The 20537-nt window shown below is 47.6% G+C and overlaps 1 protein-coding gene across 4 annotated transcripts in view; it reads left to right on the forward strand.

Annotated features, from left to right (window-relative positions):
• Positions 1–20537, forward strand: part of ARHGAP44 (Rho GTPase activating protein 44) — a 206734-nt gene that overhangs the window by 173992 nt on the left and 12205 nt on the right. For all 4 annotated transcript variants that reach the window (XM_030922911.1, XM_030922910.1, XM_030922913.1 and 1 more), the window contains one exon: positions 15011–15232. In XM_030922911.1, coding sequence (XP_030778771.1) covers positions 15011–15232 — 222 coding nt within the window. The remainder of the gene's footprint in view (positions 1–15010; positions 15233–20537) is intronic.

The raw sequence follows: 20537 nt of genomic DNA on the forward strand, positions 1-20537 counted from the left end.
GATAGATGAGAACATAAAGCATTGAATGGGAGTATCGGAAATGCAGATAATAGGAAGTAAGCTAGCTAGAACCTTCCCCTTTCCTGACAGACCACTGGGCAGCCAGAAGGATGTGCTTGAAAGGTCCATGGCCTAAAGGGCACAGGAGGGAAGGCTGAAAATCTGAGAACTGTTAGAGGTGTGTGAATCTTACTTTTCACCCCGCTTCTTCCTGAATGGGGGTTGGTATTGGAGAACTAAAGTTGGCAGACGACACCTAGGCTTGTTTCCTGGGATGGTGGTGAAGCCTTCACGATGGCCAATATTTCTTCTTTGTTACTTCACCTATCAGAGACCATTTGTATGTGGCAGGTGGGAGTTGTTTGTGTGTTCTATGCTGGTGTTTATTGTTCTCCACATGGTGGAGAAAAAAATTTCTTTCTTTTTTGTTTTGTTTTAAGACACAGTCTCGGCTGGGCGCAGTGGCTCATGCCTGTAATCCCAGCACTGGGAGGCCGAGGAAGGCGGATCACAAGGTCAGGTGTTGGAGACCAGCCTGACCAACATGGTGAAACTCTGTCTCTACTAAAAATACAAAAATTAGCTGGGCATGGTGGTGCGCATTTGTAATCCCAGCCACTCAGGAGGCTGAGGCAGGGGAATCACATGAACCTGGGAGGCGGAGGTTGCTGTGAGCCAAGATCGTGCCATTGTACTCCAGCCTGGGCAACAGAGCGAGACTCTGTCTCAAAAAAAAGAAAAAAGAAAAAAAAGAGAGTCTCGCTCTGTCCCCCAGGCTGGAGTGCAGTGGTGCAATCTTGGCTCACTGCAACCCCGCCTCCTAGTTTCAAGTAATAATTCTCATGCCTCAGCCTCCCAAATAGCTGGGATTACAGGCGGGAGCCACCATGCCTGGCTAATTTTTGTATTTTTAGTAGAGATGGGGTTTTGCCATGTTGGCCAGCGTGGTCTCGAACTCCTGACCTCAAGCATTCCTCTTGCCTTGGCCTCCCAAAGTACTGGGATTTCAAGTGTGAGCTACTGTGCCTGGCCTCAGAAAAAATTTCTTTAATCTCTAAAAAGGAACATACTTAGAATCTGAGAGTCAGAGACAGAAAACTAGAGAGTGCATTGAGATTTGTTTTTAAATCTTATTAACTCAGTTCCTTTGTGAAATCTCTGTAAGCTGAAGGGATGCTCTTGAGGGTAAATTCTGGTCCTGGCTGGGTGATACAGCACTCCTGATATTCCAGGTGTTTCTACATCCAAAGCGTGCCCCTCCATCCCTCCTCCATCCTCTCTGCCAGATCTGTTCTGATTCCACTGCCTCCTGGGTGCACTCCAAATGGCCTCTAAGAGAGAGTTACCACTGCAGGTGCATTGCGGTACTCAGAGTTCACTGGCCCACTGTCTACAGGCAGATGCAGAAACTTGAGCAATATCTTAAGCAGATACCTTATATCTGATAAAGCTCTCCTGCTTAAGAATTTTGTAAGTGATACGTCCATTCTGTATACCATTCTTATTTAAAGTTGAAACTGCCACCATCTGCTTTAAGAGTATAGGAAATTTATTACATAATTTATTGTTGTATGTAAAATAAAATATATATTTCAAAATGTGTATTAAATGTTAAATTCAGGCTGGGCGTGGTGGCTCACGCCTGTAATCCCAGCATTTTGGGAGGCCGAGGCGGGTGGATCACCTGAGGTCAGGAGTTCGAGACCAGCCTGAACAACATGCAGAAACCCCGTCTCTACTAAAAATACAAAATGAGCCCGGTATGATGGCACATGCCTGTAATCCCAGCTACTTGGAAGGCTGAGGCAGGAAAATCGCTTGAACCTGGGAGGTGGAGGTTGCAGTGAGCCAAGATCGTGCCATTGCGTGATAGCCTGGGCAACAAGAGCAAAACTCTGTCTCCAAAAAAACAAAGTTAAATTCAATGAAGGTCTTGCCGGTTTAGGGTGGCTCTCCCTGAGTTGTCTGGGGTAGAGCATCTGTGCGTACGTTTTAAGGAATTGTAGTGAATTATAGAAGATCAGTTCTTACCTGACCTTAAAGAGAAACCTAAAGTTATGAGCGTTTGGGGGAGAGGGAAGAAATTTACATCTCTTGAGTCCCTGTGTTATCTTAGTAACATTACGGCAGTTCTCTATATTGGCCCCATTTCTGATCTTTTGAAATCTATGAGATGCATTTTAAAGTCTTCACACTGCTCATCGAAACCCTGACAAATTAAAGCTCATGTTATTGAAGGTTTTTGGCCAAGTTAAAAAAACAGATATATATATATATATGAATTATATATCAATAAAGCAGATACTTATTTAAAAAGAAAATTAGAGGCAGAAAAACTGAGTAAAATTGCAAAGAAATGGTAAGTTTCCCATCTGTGTCAGTGACACTTTCCTAGGCTGATGGCTGTTATGTCCTAGATGTCATACAAAGCGTCTTACTCCCCTCACAACTCTGGGCTTTGGTCCTGATGCCTTTCTGATCCAAAATGATGCAGGAAGCTGGGTTTCTTTAGCAGGGCTTGGGGTCCAATTCAGGATCTTATATATACATTTTTCATCATTGTGGTAGGTTAAATAATGCCCATCCACCAAAGAAAAATAGATATAAAGCCCTGGAAACTATTCACATTTCTTTATTTTGGAAAAAGGTATTTGAATATGCTCTTGAAATAAGGAGATTGATTATTCTGGATTATCAAGATGGGCTCTACATGACATCACGTGCATCCTTATTAAGAGGGAGGCAGAGAGAGATTTTACTGCACACACACAGGAAATGTGAAGATGGAACAGAGAGAAATTTGAAGAGATGGCCACAAGCCAGAGATTGCCAACAGCCACCAGTAGCTAGAAGAGGGAGCAAAGCCTTGCTCCCTTCTTGACTTCTACCTGGTAATACTGATTCTAATTTATTTAGAAAATCAATTTCTGGGCGGGGTGCGGTGGATCATGCCTGTAATTCCAGCACTTTGGGTGGCCAAGGTGGTTGGATCATCTGAGGCTGGGAGTTCAAGACCAGCCTGACCAACATGGAGAAACCTCGTCTCTACTAAAAATACAAAATTCGTCAGGCATGGTGGCGCATGACTGTAATCCCAGCTATTCGGGAGGCTGATAGAGGAGAATCGCTTGAACCCAGGAGGCAGAGGTTGCAATGAGCCGAGATAGCGCCATTGCACTCCAACCTGGGCAATAAGAGCGGAACGCCATCTCAAAAAATAAATAAATAAATAAATAAATAAGAAAGAAAGAAAAAAGAGCAAAAGAAAAGAAATTTCTGTTGTTTACCAACCTTGTGGTTGGTTCTTGTGATAGCAGCCACAGGAAGCCAATGCTATTGTCCACTGCAGCTCCACACCAAGAGCTTTGGTAAAGATGGCAGCAGATGCTTTGATTGTGCTCCCAGAGAGTGTTGGAGTCTGAGTGCCCTCCCTTCGAGTCTGAGTTGCTCTGGTGAGTTACCTACCTAGTAGGATGTGGCAGAGGTGATGTTCTGGGACTGCTGAGGCCAGGTCAGAAGAAGCCTTTTAGGTTCTTCCTGGGTCTGTGGGGACAGTCACTCTTGGAGCCCAGTACCATCCTACATAGAAATCCAAGCAGCTCCCTGGAGAGAAATGGAAGTACCCAGCCCTCAAGCCCAGCTGAACACTGTCGTGACAGCCAGCACAACTCCAAGCCCTGAGAAGGAGTCATCCTGGAGTCTTCAGCCCAAGTCAGACCACCTCTGCCAATGCTGTGTGTGCAGATAGGACAGCCTTGTGCCAATGCTGTGTGTGCAGACAGGCTGGCCTTGTGCCAATGCTGTGTGTGCAGACAGGACAGCCTTGCACCAATGCTGTGTGTGCAGAAAGGCTGGCCTTGTGCCAATGCTGTGTGTGCAGACAGGTTGGCCTTGTGCCAATGCTGTGTGTGCAGACAGGACAGCCTTGCACCAATGCTGTGTGTGCAGAAAGGCTGGCCTTGTGCCAATGCTGTGTGTGCAGACAGGTTGGCCTTGTGCCAATGCTGTGTGTGCAGACAGGCTGGCCTTGTGCCAATGCTGTGTGTGCAGACAGGACAGCCTTGCACCAATGCTGTGTGTGCAGAAAGGCTGGCCTTGTGCCAATGCTGTGTGTGCAGACAGGACAGCCTTGCACCAATGCTGTGTGTGCAGACAGGCTGGCCTTGTGCCAATGCTGTGTGTGCAGACAGGCTGGCCTTGTACCAATGCTGTGTGTGCAGACAGGACAGCCTTGCACCAATGCTGTGTGTGCAGAAAGGCTGGCCTTGTGCCAATGCTGTGTGCAGACAGGCCAGCCTTGCACCAATGCTGTGGGTGCAGACAGGCCCGCCTTGCCAAGCCCTGCCAGAACTCTGGATTGGTGATCCAGATAGCCATGCTAAGTTTTAGGGTAGTTTGTTACATAAGAAAGATAGCCAGAACAAGCTTAAAAAAAAAAAAAAAAAGAAAAGAAAAAAGAAAAAGAAAAAAAGAAAATCCTGCAACCCCGTCACCTGTCCCAAATCTCCCCATCTGATTTAAATGTCCTGGCCTGGAATAAGTGTGTGATTCTAATGTGCTGGAATTGGGAACCACTGAATAATTTTGCCACTCTGAATAAAGAATTTGGCAATGGTACATTTATTATTATTATTATTAATCAAAACTTTCCTCCTTTAGCCATTGAGTGTTGGTGTGATATATAGGATGTCCTAACTCCGCCAGCACTCTGAGCAACAAAGTATTAAATCACACTATTGTTTTCTGTGCTTTTTAAACTCCTTCTTAGGAAGTTTTGGATGCAGACTATGTTTTTAGTGTTTTTTTGTTTGTTTGTTTGAGTTGTTTTATTGGTTTATAGAATAGTGAAATGTGTGTCTTAGGTCATTAGTCCTAAATAATAAATGAAAGTAACTCTACAGTCCCTTCTATTTCTCTGACAGTGCCAGACTTCCTGGTCAAATCAATTTGTTTTTTCTACCGCCTTCAAAAGAGTTTGCCAAAGTGTCTACACTCTCTTGCTGTTTGGTCAGGGAGCACCCATGGAGCCAGCACTGGGCTTTGGACTCTAAGCATTTATCAGATGCCTCCACTGGCTGCATCCCCGAATGAGCCTGGACAAGCTGGGCCAGGACTATTGAGGGACCCGTGGAGAAGCCCAGAGGCAAGAACAGAAGTGACAGGCTGGGCACAGTGGCTCACGCCTGTAATCCCTGCACTTTGGGAGGCCAAGGTGGGCGGATCACTTGAGGTCAGGAGTTCTAGACCAGTCTGGCCAACATGGTGAAACCTATCTCTACTAAAAATAACAAAGAAATTAGCCGGGCGTGGTGGCAGATGCCTGTCATCCCAGCTACTCGGGAGGCTGGGGCAGGAGAATTGCTTGAACCCAGGAGGCAGAGGAGGTTGCAGTGAGCCAAGGTCACACCACTGCAGTTCAGCCTGGGCGACAGAGTAAGACTCCATCTCAAAAAAACAGAATAGAAGCGACATAGTTAATGTGTCCTCCTCCCTAGCATCATGTCCCTCCCTTCTTGATAGCTATCAGATAGCTACCATCTTGCCCTTCTCTCCTCTCTGTCTCCACGCTCTACAAGACGCCCATCTGAGACTTCAGTAGACCACTGCCCACTCCCTACCTCTGTGTTTCCTCAGTACCTTCCTCCCTACTGTCTGTTTTCTTCCTTCTGGCTCTGGCCCCTGCTCCTGCACTTGCCCTGCTGGCTTGTCCATCTGTTCTGTTGCCCCTGCTTAGTTCTAGCCTCTCATAGCCTGAAACCCACGGATGGCAAGGCCCTTACAGCATCTGTGAAGCTGCCCCATAGACCCCATCAGAACCTCCTTGGATCCCGATGGGCCGGCGATCTGCCATGGAGATCCAGCTACCTCTGGCCTTGATTCTCAGAAGACCAACAACCTACAGCTCCTCTTTGCAGGCCTGAAACCCGATGCACCTACAGCCATTACACTTGCTCCAGCGTGGTCTGATCCTCAGGCATTCTCTACCAGAGCCATTTGACAGCAACCCAGAAGGTCTATGGGATATTTACACCAGGGCCAGCAGCCTCCCTTGAGCTCTGTTTAGTGGGTAGCCCATTCTCAGACTGTCCTTGAGAGTTGCACTGCAAAGGGCTTGTCCCACTCACGTGGACTTTAATCTAGATATTCAGTAATTTGGAAAAGGCACCCTTGATTGTGAGAGTTCTAGAATAATTCGAGCTGTGCCCTATGGTACACCAGTTTCCACTGGTGGTTGGTTATATTATGAGTGGGGAGGAGGGTGGAATCTGATGTCTAATAAGTTCCTGAAACACCTGATCAACACATTGAAGCCAGTTCTTTAGTGTATGACTTCTTAGAGTCTTTAACACGCTGTTACAAGCCACAGACCTCCACAGGGGGCTGTAGCATGCATCATTTCCCAAATTTAGTAGATCACAAAACCTGAGATAAACTGCACCAGTGCCCCAAGGGACTTGTTTTTGTAATTGCAGACATGGATGTCGTGTGTCGATCCTGTGGTGGAGAGATGAACCCTGAGGCCAGGTGCAATGACTCACACCTGTAATCCCAGCACTATGGGAGGCTGAGAAAGGAGGATCGCTTGAGGCCAGGAGTTCAAGACCAATCTGGGCAACATAGCGAGACATCATCTATACAAACAATTTTTATTTTTTTTGAGACGGAGTCTCACTCTATCACCCAGGCTGGAGTGCAGTGGCGCGATCTCCGCTCACTGCAAGCTCCACCTCCCGGGTTCACGCCATTCTCCTGCCTCAGCCTCCCGAGTAGCTGGGACTACAGGCGCCCACCGCCACGCCCGGCTAATTTTTTTTGTATTTTTAGTAGAGATGCGGTTTCACCGTGTTAGCCAGGATGGTCTCGAGCTCCTGAGATCTCCTGACCTCGTGATCCACCCTCCTCGGCCTCCCGGAGTGCTGAGATTACAGGCGTGAGCCACCACGCCTGGCCTATACAAGCAATTTTTAAAAATTAGCCAGGCGTGGTGGCACGCACCTATAGTCCCAGCTACTCAGAAGGCTGAGACGGGTGAATCCCTTGAGCCTGGGAAGTGGAGGCTTCAGAGAGCTGTGATAGTGCCACTGCACTCCAGCATGGGTAACATAGTGACACTCTGTCTCAAAAAAAAAAAAAAAAAAAAATCCCTGAAACAGATTATGTCATGGATAAGTAATGCAATAATTTTAGTTTAGAACCTGAACCTATGATAAGACAAACTTACCTAGAAAGTCATCTGCGTATGAATATGGAAAATGTGACTCCTATTTTGGATTAGGGTTGTCTACATGGAGAAGGATGTTTTTGGTCCAGGCTCCTTATCAGCCTTCTCCCTTGGAGTTAGACATTGTTGGATGCTGGGCAAGTGTGAAATGTTGTCAGAGGACTTGGCCTTTATGTGTACCAGAGAGGGTAAGGTACTTGGTTGCTACTTACTGAAGGGAGGAGTTACTCCCAGAAAAGCTGGAAAATACCGAATTCAGGCCTCACTGGGTGCGTGTAGGCCAGGCTAAGTCTTAGGAGCTTTGGGTCTCCTTTTTATTCACCTTCACTGTCCAGGACATCATCTGCTGACCCTGTGGTTCCCTGCCACAGTTCATCTTACAGTCCCTGAATATGCATGTCTACAATGGGTGTTCGGGAAGCTTCTGTGGATATCTGGAAAACTATCAGGTTTCCCTGCCCCCTCTTTCTTGGCCGGCCTTTGCCAAATGTCACTGATCTCTAGAACAAAAACCAAAACCTTCCAAATCTCTATAGACTCGAACACTTTACAGCCATATATTGGCTGACACCTCCTCTGGCTAGGATTCTTCCTGACCGGGAGTCAAAAACAGCATTGCAGATGTCTGTTCTTTAGAGGTCTGTTCTGCTAACCCCAGACAACTCAGCTAGAATGGTCCACAGCAAAATTTTGCCTGGTGATAAGTGTATTCTACCTATAGCTACCTATTCTTCTTGCAGCTGGGATCTTCCAAATTTTATATTTTTTTGGCTTATTTTTCTCCTTTTTTTTTTCCCCCTCTTCTTCCTTCTGCTCCTCCTCCCTGCTCCGCCTTTGCCTTTTTTTTTTTTTTTTCCTGAAGCAGGTCTTTGTTTCTCTTTAATTTTTGTAAGGTCCCCATCCAGGGTGTGTCAATGGCTGAACACTGGCCGGGGTTAGACTTCGGAGTGTGAATCAGAAGATCCTGATCCACAGCTCTTTTTGCATTTTTTTTTTTTTTTCTTTTCGGAGATAGAGTCTTGCTCAGTTGCCCAGGCTGGTCTCAAACTCCTGGACTTGATGATCCTCCCACCTCATTCTCCCAAGTAGCATAACCCATAACTTTCAGTGGGCTGATATGCAATAGAATGTTGTACGCGGTGGTTGCAATGTCTGGAACTGAATTTGTCCACGCTCCCCTCCTGCCTCAATTCCTGAACAAAGACAGGCTTATTCTGAACCCTGCCATCATGGAGTGCCTGGGAAGGCATTTTTCTTACATGGTTTTCTTGCTTGGTCCATCACAATGCCAGTGACCTTCTCACTTGGAGTAAAAGGCATGACCCCATTTTCTAAGTTCAGGGGGCTTAGAAGTGAGCAGACAACATCTTCCACCGGTTTACCCTTAGCTGCTCTGGTTGATCACTGAGCACCTCCTCACCAACACATCACTTCATTGCTTCCCTCTTGAACCCTGAGCCGTCGTTTCACTGGTCCCGGGCCTAATCCTTTCCCTATGTGGTCTATGAGGTTGTAGACTTTAAAGGAAGCATGCCATTTCATCTCTAGCATCTAGGAGCCATTTATAGCTCTTCTCTTTCTACTTATCCCTGCTTACACTGCGTGAATATAATAACCCTATAAGCAGAGTCTGAGCATTAGAATCAGGCTCTCTGAGTTCAAATCCTGGTTACTCAACTCTGAATGCCTCTGTTTCTTCATATGCAAAATGGGAAAATCATGGTAAGCACCAACTTGAGTCATTCTAAGCATTAAATGAAATATTGCTTACAAAGTGTTTAGAATAAAGCTCAGCACACGGTAAATGTTAGCTGTTCTTAGTACAGGAAGCAGATTTTTTAGTGACATCCTCATGTTTTTAAGGTGGCAACATGGCGGAGCCCACTGACGAGGGGTCCTGATCAAGGCTTTTCCTTGTCACCTCAGGTGCTTGAATATTTTTATCTGTCTCCACCTTACCATGAGCAATTGAGCTAATTCTACAAGCACGAAATTTACAAACACCAAGGGCTTAGGGACAAAGCACAAAATATCCTAACAGCCAAGGACAGCTGACGGTTGCAGGAGGCTCCTCAGGAGGTAGAAAACCCTGTGTAAGCAGGAAGTGCTGTGACCATTCCAGGCTGAGCCTCCTGCACCCTAGTGTATTTTGTTTTCCAAAGAACTTTACAGACAAGATGACTCCTGCCTCCTTTACTGCCCCAATGACCTGGGTTGGGCAGTAAGACTTACAAGGGTTTGCAGGCATCCCCTCTTTATTCGTTTGTTCCTTAAGCCTGGAATCATCTAAGTAGGCTTTTAGCATCCCCTATTCTGAAACCCAAATTAGCTCATCCAACTCAGCAGAGCCCTGCAAGACTAAGAAACCTAGGGAAATGGGACTGATAATAACCTCCAGTCCCCATTTTTTGTCCCCTATTCTATTTCTTTTTCTTTTTCTTTTTTTTTTTTTTTTTTGAGACGGAGTTTCACACTGTAGTCCAGGCTGGAGTGCAGTGGCACCATCTCGGCACACTGCAAGCTCCGCCTCCTGGGTTCACGCCATTTGCTTTTCTCCTGCCTCAGCCTCCCGAGTAGCTGGGGCTACAGGCACCTGCCACCATGCCCTGCTAATTTTTTGTATTTTTAGTAGAGATGGGGTTTCACCGTGTTAGCCAGGATGGTCTCGATCTCCTGACCTCGTGATCCGCCCGCCTTCGCCTCCCAAAGTGCTGGAATTACAGGTGTGAGCCATTGCGCCCGGCCTCCATGCTCTTATTTCTATCAGAGAACTCACCCCAAAAATCTTTTGATGTTTAGGGCCACTGTTAGGAAGGGAAGAAATCTGATGGGAAACCCCATAAAGCCGGGTGATGTGAGCCAGATGGGGTCTTCCTAGCATCTCTATCACGCTGTGCCTGAATCAGTGGAGTGTCCTCTTCCCCCCTTTATCAACATATTTTAGACTTGTGTTCATTCTGTTTCTTTCTCTGAGGAGATTCTTAAAAACAAGTCATATGCACTTGGTACCTATAAGCACGAAGCATTATCACTGACACTACATCTTACTGATTTCTTTGTCAGGGCTAAGGGCTTTATGGCCACAGTTTCATTGGCTCCTTACAACAAATTGAAAGAAGGGAAGCATATTATTCCATTTTACAAAGGATGATCGGAGGATAATCTGATAGAACTCCTCCATATTATAGAGTTAGTCATTGGAAAATCTAGGATTCATACCCAAATTCTCTGCTTTCAAAGCCCCACTGTCCTGAGCCAGAGAGGGTGTGGAGTCACCACGTTATACCCAAAAAACACAAGCCAGATACTAGGCCTTTATATTCCCTCCATCAAGATGTCATCTGATTCTCGGAATCTCCAGCTTGTCCACACCATAAAACACCATTGGCTTAGCTAGCTAGACCCTGCTACAACCCACTGTATGACCGACCACTCAGCTTCTGCCACCAGGTCATGGTGCAAGGGTATGCTAAATATATCTTAGCACTCAACAATTGATAAACTGTCTTCATGGAAATGCTGGAAACAGGAAGGGAGGTATTAGCTCCATTCTATGGATGAAGAGAGAGCTCTACTGAGTCAGCGAATGGTTAACTGGGACTAGAGACTCAGGTCATTCCAGAACCTATTCCATGATACTCTCTCATGAAAAATACCCACGTGTGCATTATGATAAATCCTATGCAAATACAAGATGTTGGCAGGCAGGGAAGATGGTTCTTCAGTGGGACTACCTTGCCAAAGTGAGGACTTGTCACCTGACTCACGCCCCATGCATCCCAGTGATGAGCAGTGACAACTCTGGATTCCCTGTCCCACGTCGTCTTACTCTAAAAGAGAAAAGTGGTCCAGCCTGGGTAACATGGCAAAACTCATCTCTAAAAAAATTATGAAAATTAGCCAGGCATGGTGGCATGTGCCTGTAGTCCAAGCTACTCGGGAGGCTGAGATGAGAGGATCCCTTGAACCCGAGAAGCTGGGGCTGCAGTGAGCCACGATCATGCCACTGCACAGAGCCTGGGCAACAGAGCAAGACCCTGTCTCAAAAAAAAAAAAAAAAAAAAAAAAAAAAGAGAAGGAAAGAAAAAGAAAAAAGAGAGGAGAAGAAGAGAAAAGAAGAAAAGAAGCAGTGGAGAAAATCATCTCAGGTTCCATTCCCCAGATTCTGTAGGCTCCCTACCTCCTACCACCAGGAGTCACAGAAAAGCTGGAAGGAGGCCTTGTGCCTCCTGCTTATTGATTTCTAAACCCTGTGCTTCACAGACATTCTTGCTGGCCTGTGGCATCTTGCTTCCACCTTGATTCAACTATAAAGGGATTGAAAAGCCAAATTGTTCTCAGTTTTCAGCAGAAGCATGGGAAATCTTTGCCATCTAGTCTGTCCTTAGGTATCCATGCAGGGATGTCTGCTGGAGTCAGATATGTTTTATTAATTCCACTTCTGTGTTGCTCCTTTCTTAAGAAACACCAGCGGTGCCTTGATTTTGGCTACTGTTTCTTTATGAAATAAGACAATGAACAGAAGCTTGTGAATTGCTGATATAACCTTTTGGTTGAATCCCCCACCTGTGAGTAGATTCTCCTTCTTGGCAGCACACTGAGCAGTTTTATTATTTCTGTCTTCAGGTTGAGTTTTATGTAGACATTTGAACATTTACGTATACCATCTTGCTTTGGAAGGTAAATGCACTTTTAGGCTTCCAAGAGCGTTGCTGCTACCTTTGTGATTGATTTACTGTGTAAAGATTTATATTGCTGTCTGAAAATGTCAGTGAACATTTGATGTGAATTCACAGTGAACATCTGATACTCCCTCTTATGATAAAGTCATTTCAGCTGGGAAAGTCGTGATTGCACATGGCATAGCCTCTTTGCAAGAGGAGAAGTAGCATGTTGAACTCATATTTCTCAGCTGCTGAAGTTTTGCCAGTGTTATTTAGCAAGTCTCGCCCAGTACCTACCCCATGCCCACCTGACACCTCCCCTTGGTAAACCAGATCACCAAGGAGGCTGATGTCTGAGAATCCTGATGCTAGAAGGTACTGTTGGGGAAATAGAAGGTACCCCCCACCAACTCTGACCCAGACCTTCTCACCAGGTGAGAAAACTTCTTTCAAGTAGAAGAGAAAGGGGCAAGGAAGAGAAGATGGGGTAGGACTTACATTTTTAGGGCTCCTTGTGCTGGTCACCGTGTGAAATGTCTCACTTGCCTGCAATCCTCACCAGCCATTGCAACTAAGTGGTATCAGTTCCATTCCCCAAGAGGAATGAAGCCTGCAGACCACAGTTCGCTGATCCTCGGCAGCCTGCTTTAAATACCAGGGGATGCAACCAGACTCTGTCCCAGAGTTTCAAGTGGCCTCCAAAAGCATTTCTGGATATCCTATAGGAAGTGTTTGTTTATTGGTAGAAGTTTCTCAGACCCCAGATGACTTTGGAAACTATCAGGTTCAGGAAAGGGACATCCCTCCCCTTTCCCTCCATCCCTGGTGCCTCCTTGAAGCCATCCAGCAGAGATGAGAAATAACAGCAATGGTACTAGACATGAGAAGGTGGTCCTAGAAAGGAAGGGGATCAGGAAGCCATCCCCATCCCACTGTGTGTTTGGTTTCAGCATCACTCCCCATATTTCCGTAAAGCACCTAAATCCCACCATCCTACCTGCTACAACCAGATCTCCTTACTTGAACTTCTGCTGTTATTAAATCTTGTTGCACCTCTACAAGGTAAATATGACCTTTCTAGGTGAGCAGGACTTCATGGTGTAATAGTTTTTTGCTTCTGACTAGTGTAGGTGACCATTTGGCAGGGAGGAGGTGAGAGTGAGCACATCATAGCCCTCATACACCTATCCTTCTGTGCAGATACGTGATAGAGACAAATGCTCGTTGGGAGTGTATGTTTTCTCCCTGAATGAATGTCTGTCTCTCCCTTAATGCTAGAAATGTGAGCCCTTACCTTAGTCAATGAAACCTTGGCTGAGGAGGACAGCAGCAGCACCTCCTAGACCAGAGGAAAGGGACCTAACCAGCTTCTAGTCTGTGTAACTTAGAAGTGAGTGGATAAGGCCAGGCGTGGTGGATCACGCCTGTAATCCCAGCACTTTGGGACGCCGAGGCGAGTGGATCACCTGAGGTCAGGAGTTCGAGACCAGCCTGGCCAAGATGGTGAAACCCCATCTCCACTAAAAATACAAAAATTAGCTGGGCGTGGTGGCGGGTGCCTGTAATCCCAGCTACTCGGGAGACTGAGGCAGGAGAATCGCTTGAACCCAGGAGGCAGAGGTTGCAGTGAGTGGAGATTGCGCCACTGTACTCCAGCCTGGGTGACAAGAGAGAAACTCTCTCAAATAAATAAATAAATAAATAATAAATTTTTTTTTGAGATGGAGTCTCATTCAGTTGCCCAGGCTGGAGTGCAGTGGTGCGATCTCGATTCATTGCAAGCTCCGCCTCCTGGGTTCACACCATTCTTCTGCCTCAGCCTCCTGAATAGCTGGGACTACAGGTGCCTGCCACCACGCCAGGCTAATTTTTTGTATTTTTAGTAGAGATGGGGTTTCACCATGTTAGCCAGAATGGTCTCAATCTCCTGACCTCACGATCCACCCGCCTTGGCCTCCCAAAGTGCTGAGATTACAGGCGTGAGCCACCACACCCGGCCATAAATAAGTAAAATTAAAAAAAAAAAAAAAAAAGTGAGCAGATGAATACTTTTACCCATTTCTTTCTCCCTTCTGCCTCTTTCTTCCCCATGCCACACCGATATCAACTCTTCAACTGCTCTCTTTACCTGTGTGCATGGTAGGCTATGACTTGCACTTACACAAATAGGAGAGACCAACTTCAGAGAGACCAACTAAATTATATTAGTTTTATAGCACAATCAAATCCCACCCCAAGACCCTGGACCGTGGAGAGAGACCCCTTGCAGAAAGACAACCTTTATGTCCAAAGGAAGGCCTAGATTTTTTGAAACTAATATCTGTATGTTTCTGTCCCTGCAGCCTTAGGAAAATCCAAAGGTATGGTATCCTCTGGTAGCTATGAGGCCATGCTCAGTCTCTTCAACTGAGCCACCTATGCATCGTAGTGAGTTCCACCAGAGGGTGAATGCGCCGCGTCTGGTTGCTTGGCCGACTGATTCGAAGCTGTGTGCCCATCATTAAAATAGAATCAGAGCCCAGAGGGACCATAGGCACAAGCAGCCCCTTCCCTGCTGTGTAGACAAGCGGGAGTGGCCTGCAGACGTGTGACCTGGCCAGGGTCCCAGCAGTGGTGGAGCTGGGGCTAGACTCCAAGTTACAAAAAGAAGGATGCATATTTAGATGTCTCCTGCTGTCAGTTCCACGCTCCCCCCTTCGCTGCCCCTCCCACCTCGTCTTGCACTTGGGAGGAGTGTCCCTGCCCCCCAGTTAGGCCACATACCGCTGTGAGGAAGGCTGGCAGTTTACACCCAGGGAGCTTGCCGGGCCATCATCCTAAGCTGGCTTTGGCAGAGGGTTGAAGCACAGCTTGTGGTCGCCAGCGCTGCCGGCTGTGCCCTGCTCCTTGCCTTAGTGAGGGGGCCGCTCTTGCCAGGCCCGGGCTGCCCAGGGCTGTGTCTTGGCCTCCGGGAGCAGCCAGGGCGCTGGGAGCACAGCCCCCAATGCATCGCTTCCCGGGCCCCCGGGGTGCTAAAGCTGCGCTGCTCTTCTCCCAACGCGGACCTGCTTGAATGTGGGGGAGGGAGCCTGTCACCTGTCATCTGTCACGCGTGGGTAAGCGGTGTCTTTGTGTCCCTCGCCAGCATGGGCGTGAGAGTCATGGACACAAACTGGGTGGCCCGAAGAGGCTCCTCGGCCGGTAGGAAAGCGTCCTGCGCCCCGCCCTCCATGCAGCCTCCCGCCCCGCCTGCCGAGCTGGCCGCGCCTCTGCCTTCGCCGCTGCCGGAGCAGCCCCTGGACAGCCCCGCGGGCCCTGCGCTGTCTCCATCCGGCCTGGGCCTCCAGCCTGGGCCCGAGCGCACCAGGTAAGCGCCGATCACTGCCGTCCGGGCGGGCTAGTGTGCGGTGCAGGGGATGTCTGGGTTTGCCGCGCTGGAGGCCTCTTGGATTTTGTCGTTTCCCGCGCCCCCGCCCCGATTTCTAAGCATTCACGTTTGGCTTCTGCATCGCGCTGGTACCAAGTAAGTCATCCACGGCTGCCTGGATTATCACACGAAGTCCAGGCTTCCCCAGCATAACATCGCAAGCAAGCAGAAGGTGGCAGCTTGCGAAGACGGGGTGAGGAGTCTTAGGTTCCCCAACTCTCTGTTTTCCCCTTCCTCTGTCTTTGACGTTACATTGGTCCCCTATATTCGTGGGGGATACGTGCCAAGACCCCCAGCGCATGTCTGAAACAACTGATAGTCCCGAACCCTATACATAATGTTATTTTTTCTTATGCACACATACCTATGATAACGTTTAATTTATACATTAGGCACAGTAAGACATGAGCAATAACTAGTAATAAAATAGAAGAATTATAAGCATATGCTGTAATAAAATTATGTGAATGTGGTGTCTCTCAATTTTTTTTTTTTTTTTGAGATAGAGTCTGGGTTGGTCACCCAGGCTGGAGTGCAGTGGCGCAATCTCGACTCACTGCAACCTCCGCCTCCCGGGTTCAAGTGATTCTCCTGCCTCAGCCTCCCGAGTAGCTGGAATTACAGGCATGTGCCACCACGCCTGGCTAATTTTTGTATTTTTAGTAGCGATGGGGTTTCACTATGCTGGCTAGTGTGGTCTCGAACTCCTGACTTTAAGTGATCCATCGCCTTCGCCTCCCAAAGTACTGGGATTACAAGCATGAGCCACCATGCCCAGCCTGAAAATATTTTATTGAACTGTATGCACCAATTTTTGGGCCACAGTTGACCACAGGTAACTGAAACTGTAAAACCACGGGCAAGGGGGACTGCTGTATCCTATTTCGAAGTTTACAATTTCTGTGTTTCTCCTCCGCCTCTTTATAGTCATAGCAGTCAATATTTTTTTTCTTTTTGTGCTGCTAAAATGGGTGCAAGTCAGGGAAGGAATGGAGGTGGCAGTCATACTGGGCCTGATGAGCTTCGCAGCTTGCCACATGCTTGAATTGCCATTATTTTAGGGGAAGGAAAAAGGCAGGAAAGCATTCCATGGCTAGCTTGATGAACATTAACTGAGAACTTTCTCTTTTCAAAGATAAAAAGACATGATTGCTGCCCTTAAAAAGTTCACGTTCCAGTGAGCAAACAGGCCCTGACAAATAATGACAGCACTTGGTTATGCATCCCCAGGTGGCAGGGGAGGAGACAGTACCTGGCCCTTCCTTGAAAAGGGCATGATGGGGGAGGCAGATTCTGGAAGTGAGAATTGCACCCACTTTGACACAACTTTGCTGTTTGTCTCTATCTTTTCTCAAACAGCAATTTAGAACACCGGAAAAGCAACATGAAATCAGATGCCACTGTGTCTCCTTTTAGAGGACATGGCATTCTTCCATGACCACTGCCAGAAAAGTTTTGGAGACTTTGGGAAGCTGAATCTTCTAACTCAAATCTTTCTCCAAACACACATGCATACACATAGACACACATCCTCACACACCATCACCACCAGTACACAAACACACACCCACACCAATCCCCTACATCAGAGGCTTCCAGGCTTTTTACTTTTGTTTCATTTTGTTTAATGGGTAAAAAATATTTTCACAACTGGGCAGGGTGGCTCCCACCTGTAATCCCAGCACTTTGGGAGGCCGAGGTGGGCGGATCACCTGAGGTCAGGAGTTCGAGACTAGCCTGGCCAACATGGTAAAACCCCATCCCTACTAAAAATACAAAAATTAGCTGGGTGTGGTGGCCGTATGTCTATAGTCCCAGCTACTCAGGAGGCTGAGGCAGGAGAATCACTTGAACCCAGGAGGCGGAGGTTGCAGTGAGCCGAGATGGCACCATTGCACTCCAGCCTGGGCAAAAGAGCAAGATTCTGTGTCAAAAAAAAAAAAAAAGAGTATTTTCACTGTGAAACCAGGAAATGACAAAGGGACAGGGGGATAAATAGTCTTAGAGCATAGGAGGGGGCACCTGACCCTGCATATGCTGAGTTGCTGTTGATGACTTCAAATCAGAGGATGCTCGGTCCTGGTTGTGTACTTGCGAGGCCACAGATGGACCTGAGAGATGCAGAAGCAGGCACAGCGAGTTCATTGGGGAAGCAGAGCCTGAGAGTGGTGGGCCAGGTGAGGCCGACCAGGAGGACACAGACACACAGGCAGGAGATGGACTGGGACGGTTTCCTTTTTGGACACTCATCGACTCCATCCTAGTTTCCCATCTTAGAAAGGGGACTCAGTGCCATATGGTATTTGGCATATAAATAATATTTCTAAAAAGTGCTCCTTGAAGATGGATTCCCCCAGGCTCTGAAGGCATTCCAGGAACATTCTCGATGGGTGGCCTTACAGAGTCACTTGTGGGCAGGGAAAGGCACCCTCTGGTTTAGATTATTTTAAAGGTCACTCACATTGCTTTGTGGCCAAATGTCTTTGCTTGGGCTGACCAATTTTGTAACTTTTCTTTGGATGTTAGTGTTCTTTTTTTTTGTTGCTGTTTTATACCACTTTTTCTTCTCTCCCTGCATGGATTTCTCCCAGTACAAACAGGTGGTCCATTGTTCTGTTTGTGTTGTTTTGGTTTGTTGTGCTGTCTGTTTCCTGGATGTTTGCAACCCAGATGATGTTCCCTTGAGTGACCAGATTCTCTTTCTGGCCTGAGGATGGCAGGCCCTTCCTTCCCTCTAACTGGTTCCCACCCTCCCACTCCCTACTCCAGACCCTGCCTTCAGTTCTTTCCCTGGCTCTGTCCAGCCAGACTCTGCCTCCACTTCCTGCCCAACTGCTTAGCATGAATGCTAACCCCAAAATTCTCCTTCCTGCTTCTTGGCACCAAGCTCACGGGCTGAGTCATGCTTCTTCAACGCTAACTTGCCCTCAAACGTGCCTTAAGCGTGCCTTGGTCATGTAGTATCCCTAATACCCACCTTACATCCCACCTCTCCCCATTGGGTCAGCTACGCCTCTGCTGGAGAGAGAGGACAAGACTAAGTAGGTCAATAGTTGTTTCTGTGCTGGAGAAAGTGTGTTCGGGCCAAGCGTGGTAGCTCACGCCTGTAATCCCAGCACTTTGGGTGGCCGAGGCAGGTGGATTCCAAGGTCAGGAGATCGAGGCCATCCTGGCCAACATGGTGAAACCCCACCTCGACTAAAAATACAAAAATTAGCTGAGTGTGGTGGCTTGCATCTGTAATCCCAGCTACTCGGGAGGCTGAGGCAGGAGAATAACTTGAACCTGAGAAGTGGAGGTTGCAATGAGCCGAGATTGCGCCACTGCACTCCAGCCAGGTGAGTGAGACTCTGTATCCAAAAAAAAAAAAAAAAAAAAGTGTGTCCGGTGGCAGGGAACAGAAGGAAGAGCTCATTCCTAGATCCTTGGATAGATGTGTGTGCAAAGGAAGGAAGAAGAGTCTACCCACTCATAAGAAGCAATTTTTTGGTTTGCTGGTTATGAGATATTTTTGGTTGGTTGATTGGCCTTCCTCTTGATAGTGGCAGAGATGGATGGAAGGGTAGGTAGATATTTGGCATTGATGCCTGGTAACCTGGAGCCTGAGGTCCTTGTCCAGCCTGAGTGAGGGAAGGGTTTTCTGTTTCTGTTTTTCATTAACAGAATAGAGAAAGGAATTATTGCTCTTTTGGTTCCTCTGAATAAAATGGTTTTTGCCCCTTGGGGAACTAGGTTTAGTGTGTAAGACTCATCCCAAGTGGGAGAGAATGTGCCTCCATATTGAATGGGATCTTTCCTTTATTTATTTGCATGAGGAAGACGATCTGTGTTTTGACGCTGTGGGCTTCTCCGGCCCAGCTCCCTGCTCCCAGTCTTTCTCACCTCAGTGGACAAGAATGCTCTGTTCCTATTGGAATTTTCTCCAAATTAACACTTGGAGTTTCTGGCCGGGCGCGGTGGCTCAAGCCTGTAATCCCAGCACTTTGGGAGGCCGAGACGGGCGGATCACGAGGTCAGGAGATCGAGACCATCCTGGCTAACACGGTGAAACCCCGTCTCTACTAAAAATACAAAAAAAACTAGCCGGGCGAGGTGGCGGGCGCCTGTAGTCCCAGCTACTCCGGAGGCTGAGGCAGGAGAATGGCGTAAACCCGGGAGGCGGAGCTTGCAGTGAGCTGAGATCTGGCCATTGCACTCCAGTCCGGGCGACAGAGCGAGACTCCGCCTCAAAAAAAAAAAAAAAAAAAAAAAAAAAAAAAAAAAAAACACTTGGAGTTTCTAGATCAGTTTAGGAAAGAAACAGGCTGTGCCCACCTTTTTTTTTTTTTTTTTTGACAGGGTCTCACTCTGTTGCCCAGGCTGGAGTACAGTGGCGCAATCTCAGCTCACTGCAACCTCCATCTCCCGGGTTCAAGCCATCCTCCTGCCTCAGCCTCGCGAGTGGCTGGGATTACAGGCACGTGTCACCACACCTGGCTAATTTTTGTATTTTTAGTGGAGACGGGGTTTCGCCATGTTGGCCAGGCTGGTCTCAAACTCCTGACCTCAGATGACCCGCCTGCCTCGGCCTCCCAAAGTGCTCAAAGTGCTGGGATTACAGGCGTGAGCCACCGTACCTGGCCCAGGTTGCGCCTGCTTTTGTGGGATAGAAACAGCCATTGCAAAGGATTTCGGTTCCCAGACTCTTCACGCCCTACCTATGGGCATCAGAATCTAGGTAGGTTCTGGCAAGGATGACAGGTAGCTCCCAACACTGGGGCATCTCCCCTGATTCACTAAAGGCCCCCAGGAGTATTTTCTTGGAAAGGATTGAGAACACTGTGGGGAAAGTATGGAGATCAATTAGTCATATCTACCATCAGCGTGTCAGGAGGGCAAATCCCTGGTCTGTGGTATGGAGTGAGGTGTCTTCTAATACACGTTTCATCCTTAGGAGAAGGCGGCTGAGGAACAGCCTTACAGTAACGATGAATCCTTTTTAGGACCTGGTGGCCTAGGGTGCCTCGTTGTCAATTCCAGGGGTCAGAGACCAGAGCCCTCACTGCCATCGACCTTCACCTCTCTTGAAGCCTTGGGACTGGGACTCGAACTGGCTTCCATTTAAGGGCATGGCCTGGATCGCTGTCCACCCTAGCCTCTGCTGGAATGGGTATTGAGTTTGAGGATGAGTCCTAGAATACCTCCTGTCTTGTGGGGTGGCTAGAGGCTCAGGGCCAATAGCTGGAGAAGTGGGTCACAAGCTTGG

Source organism: Rhinopithecus roxellana, chromosome 19 (assembly GCF_007565055.1).
Source record: "Rhinopithecus roxellana isolate Shanxi Qingling chromosome 19, ASM756505v1, whole genome shotgun sequence".
NCBI classification, from domain to species: domain Eukaryota; kingdom Metazoa; phylum Chordata; class Mammalia; order Primates; family Cercopithecidae; genus Rhinopithecus; species Rhinopithecus roxellana.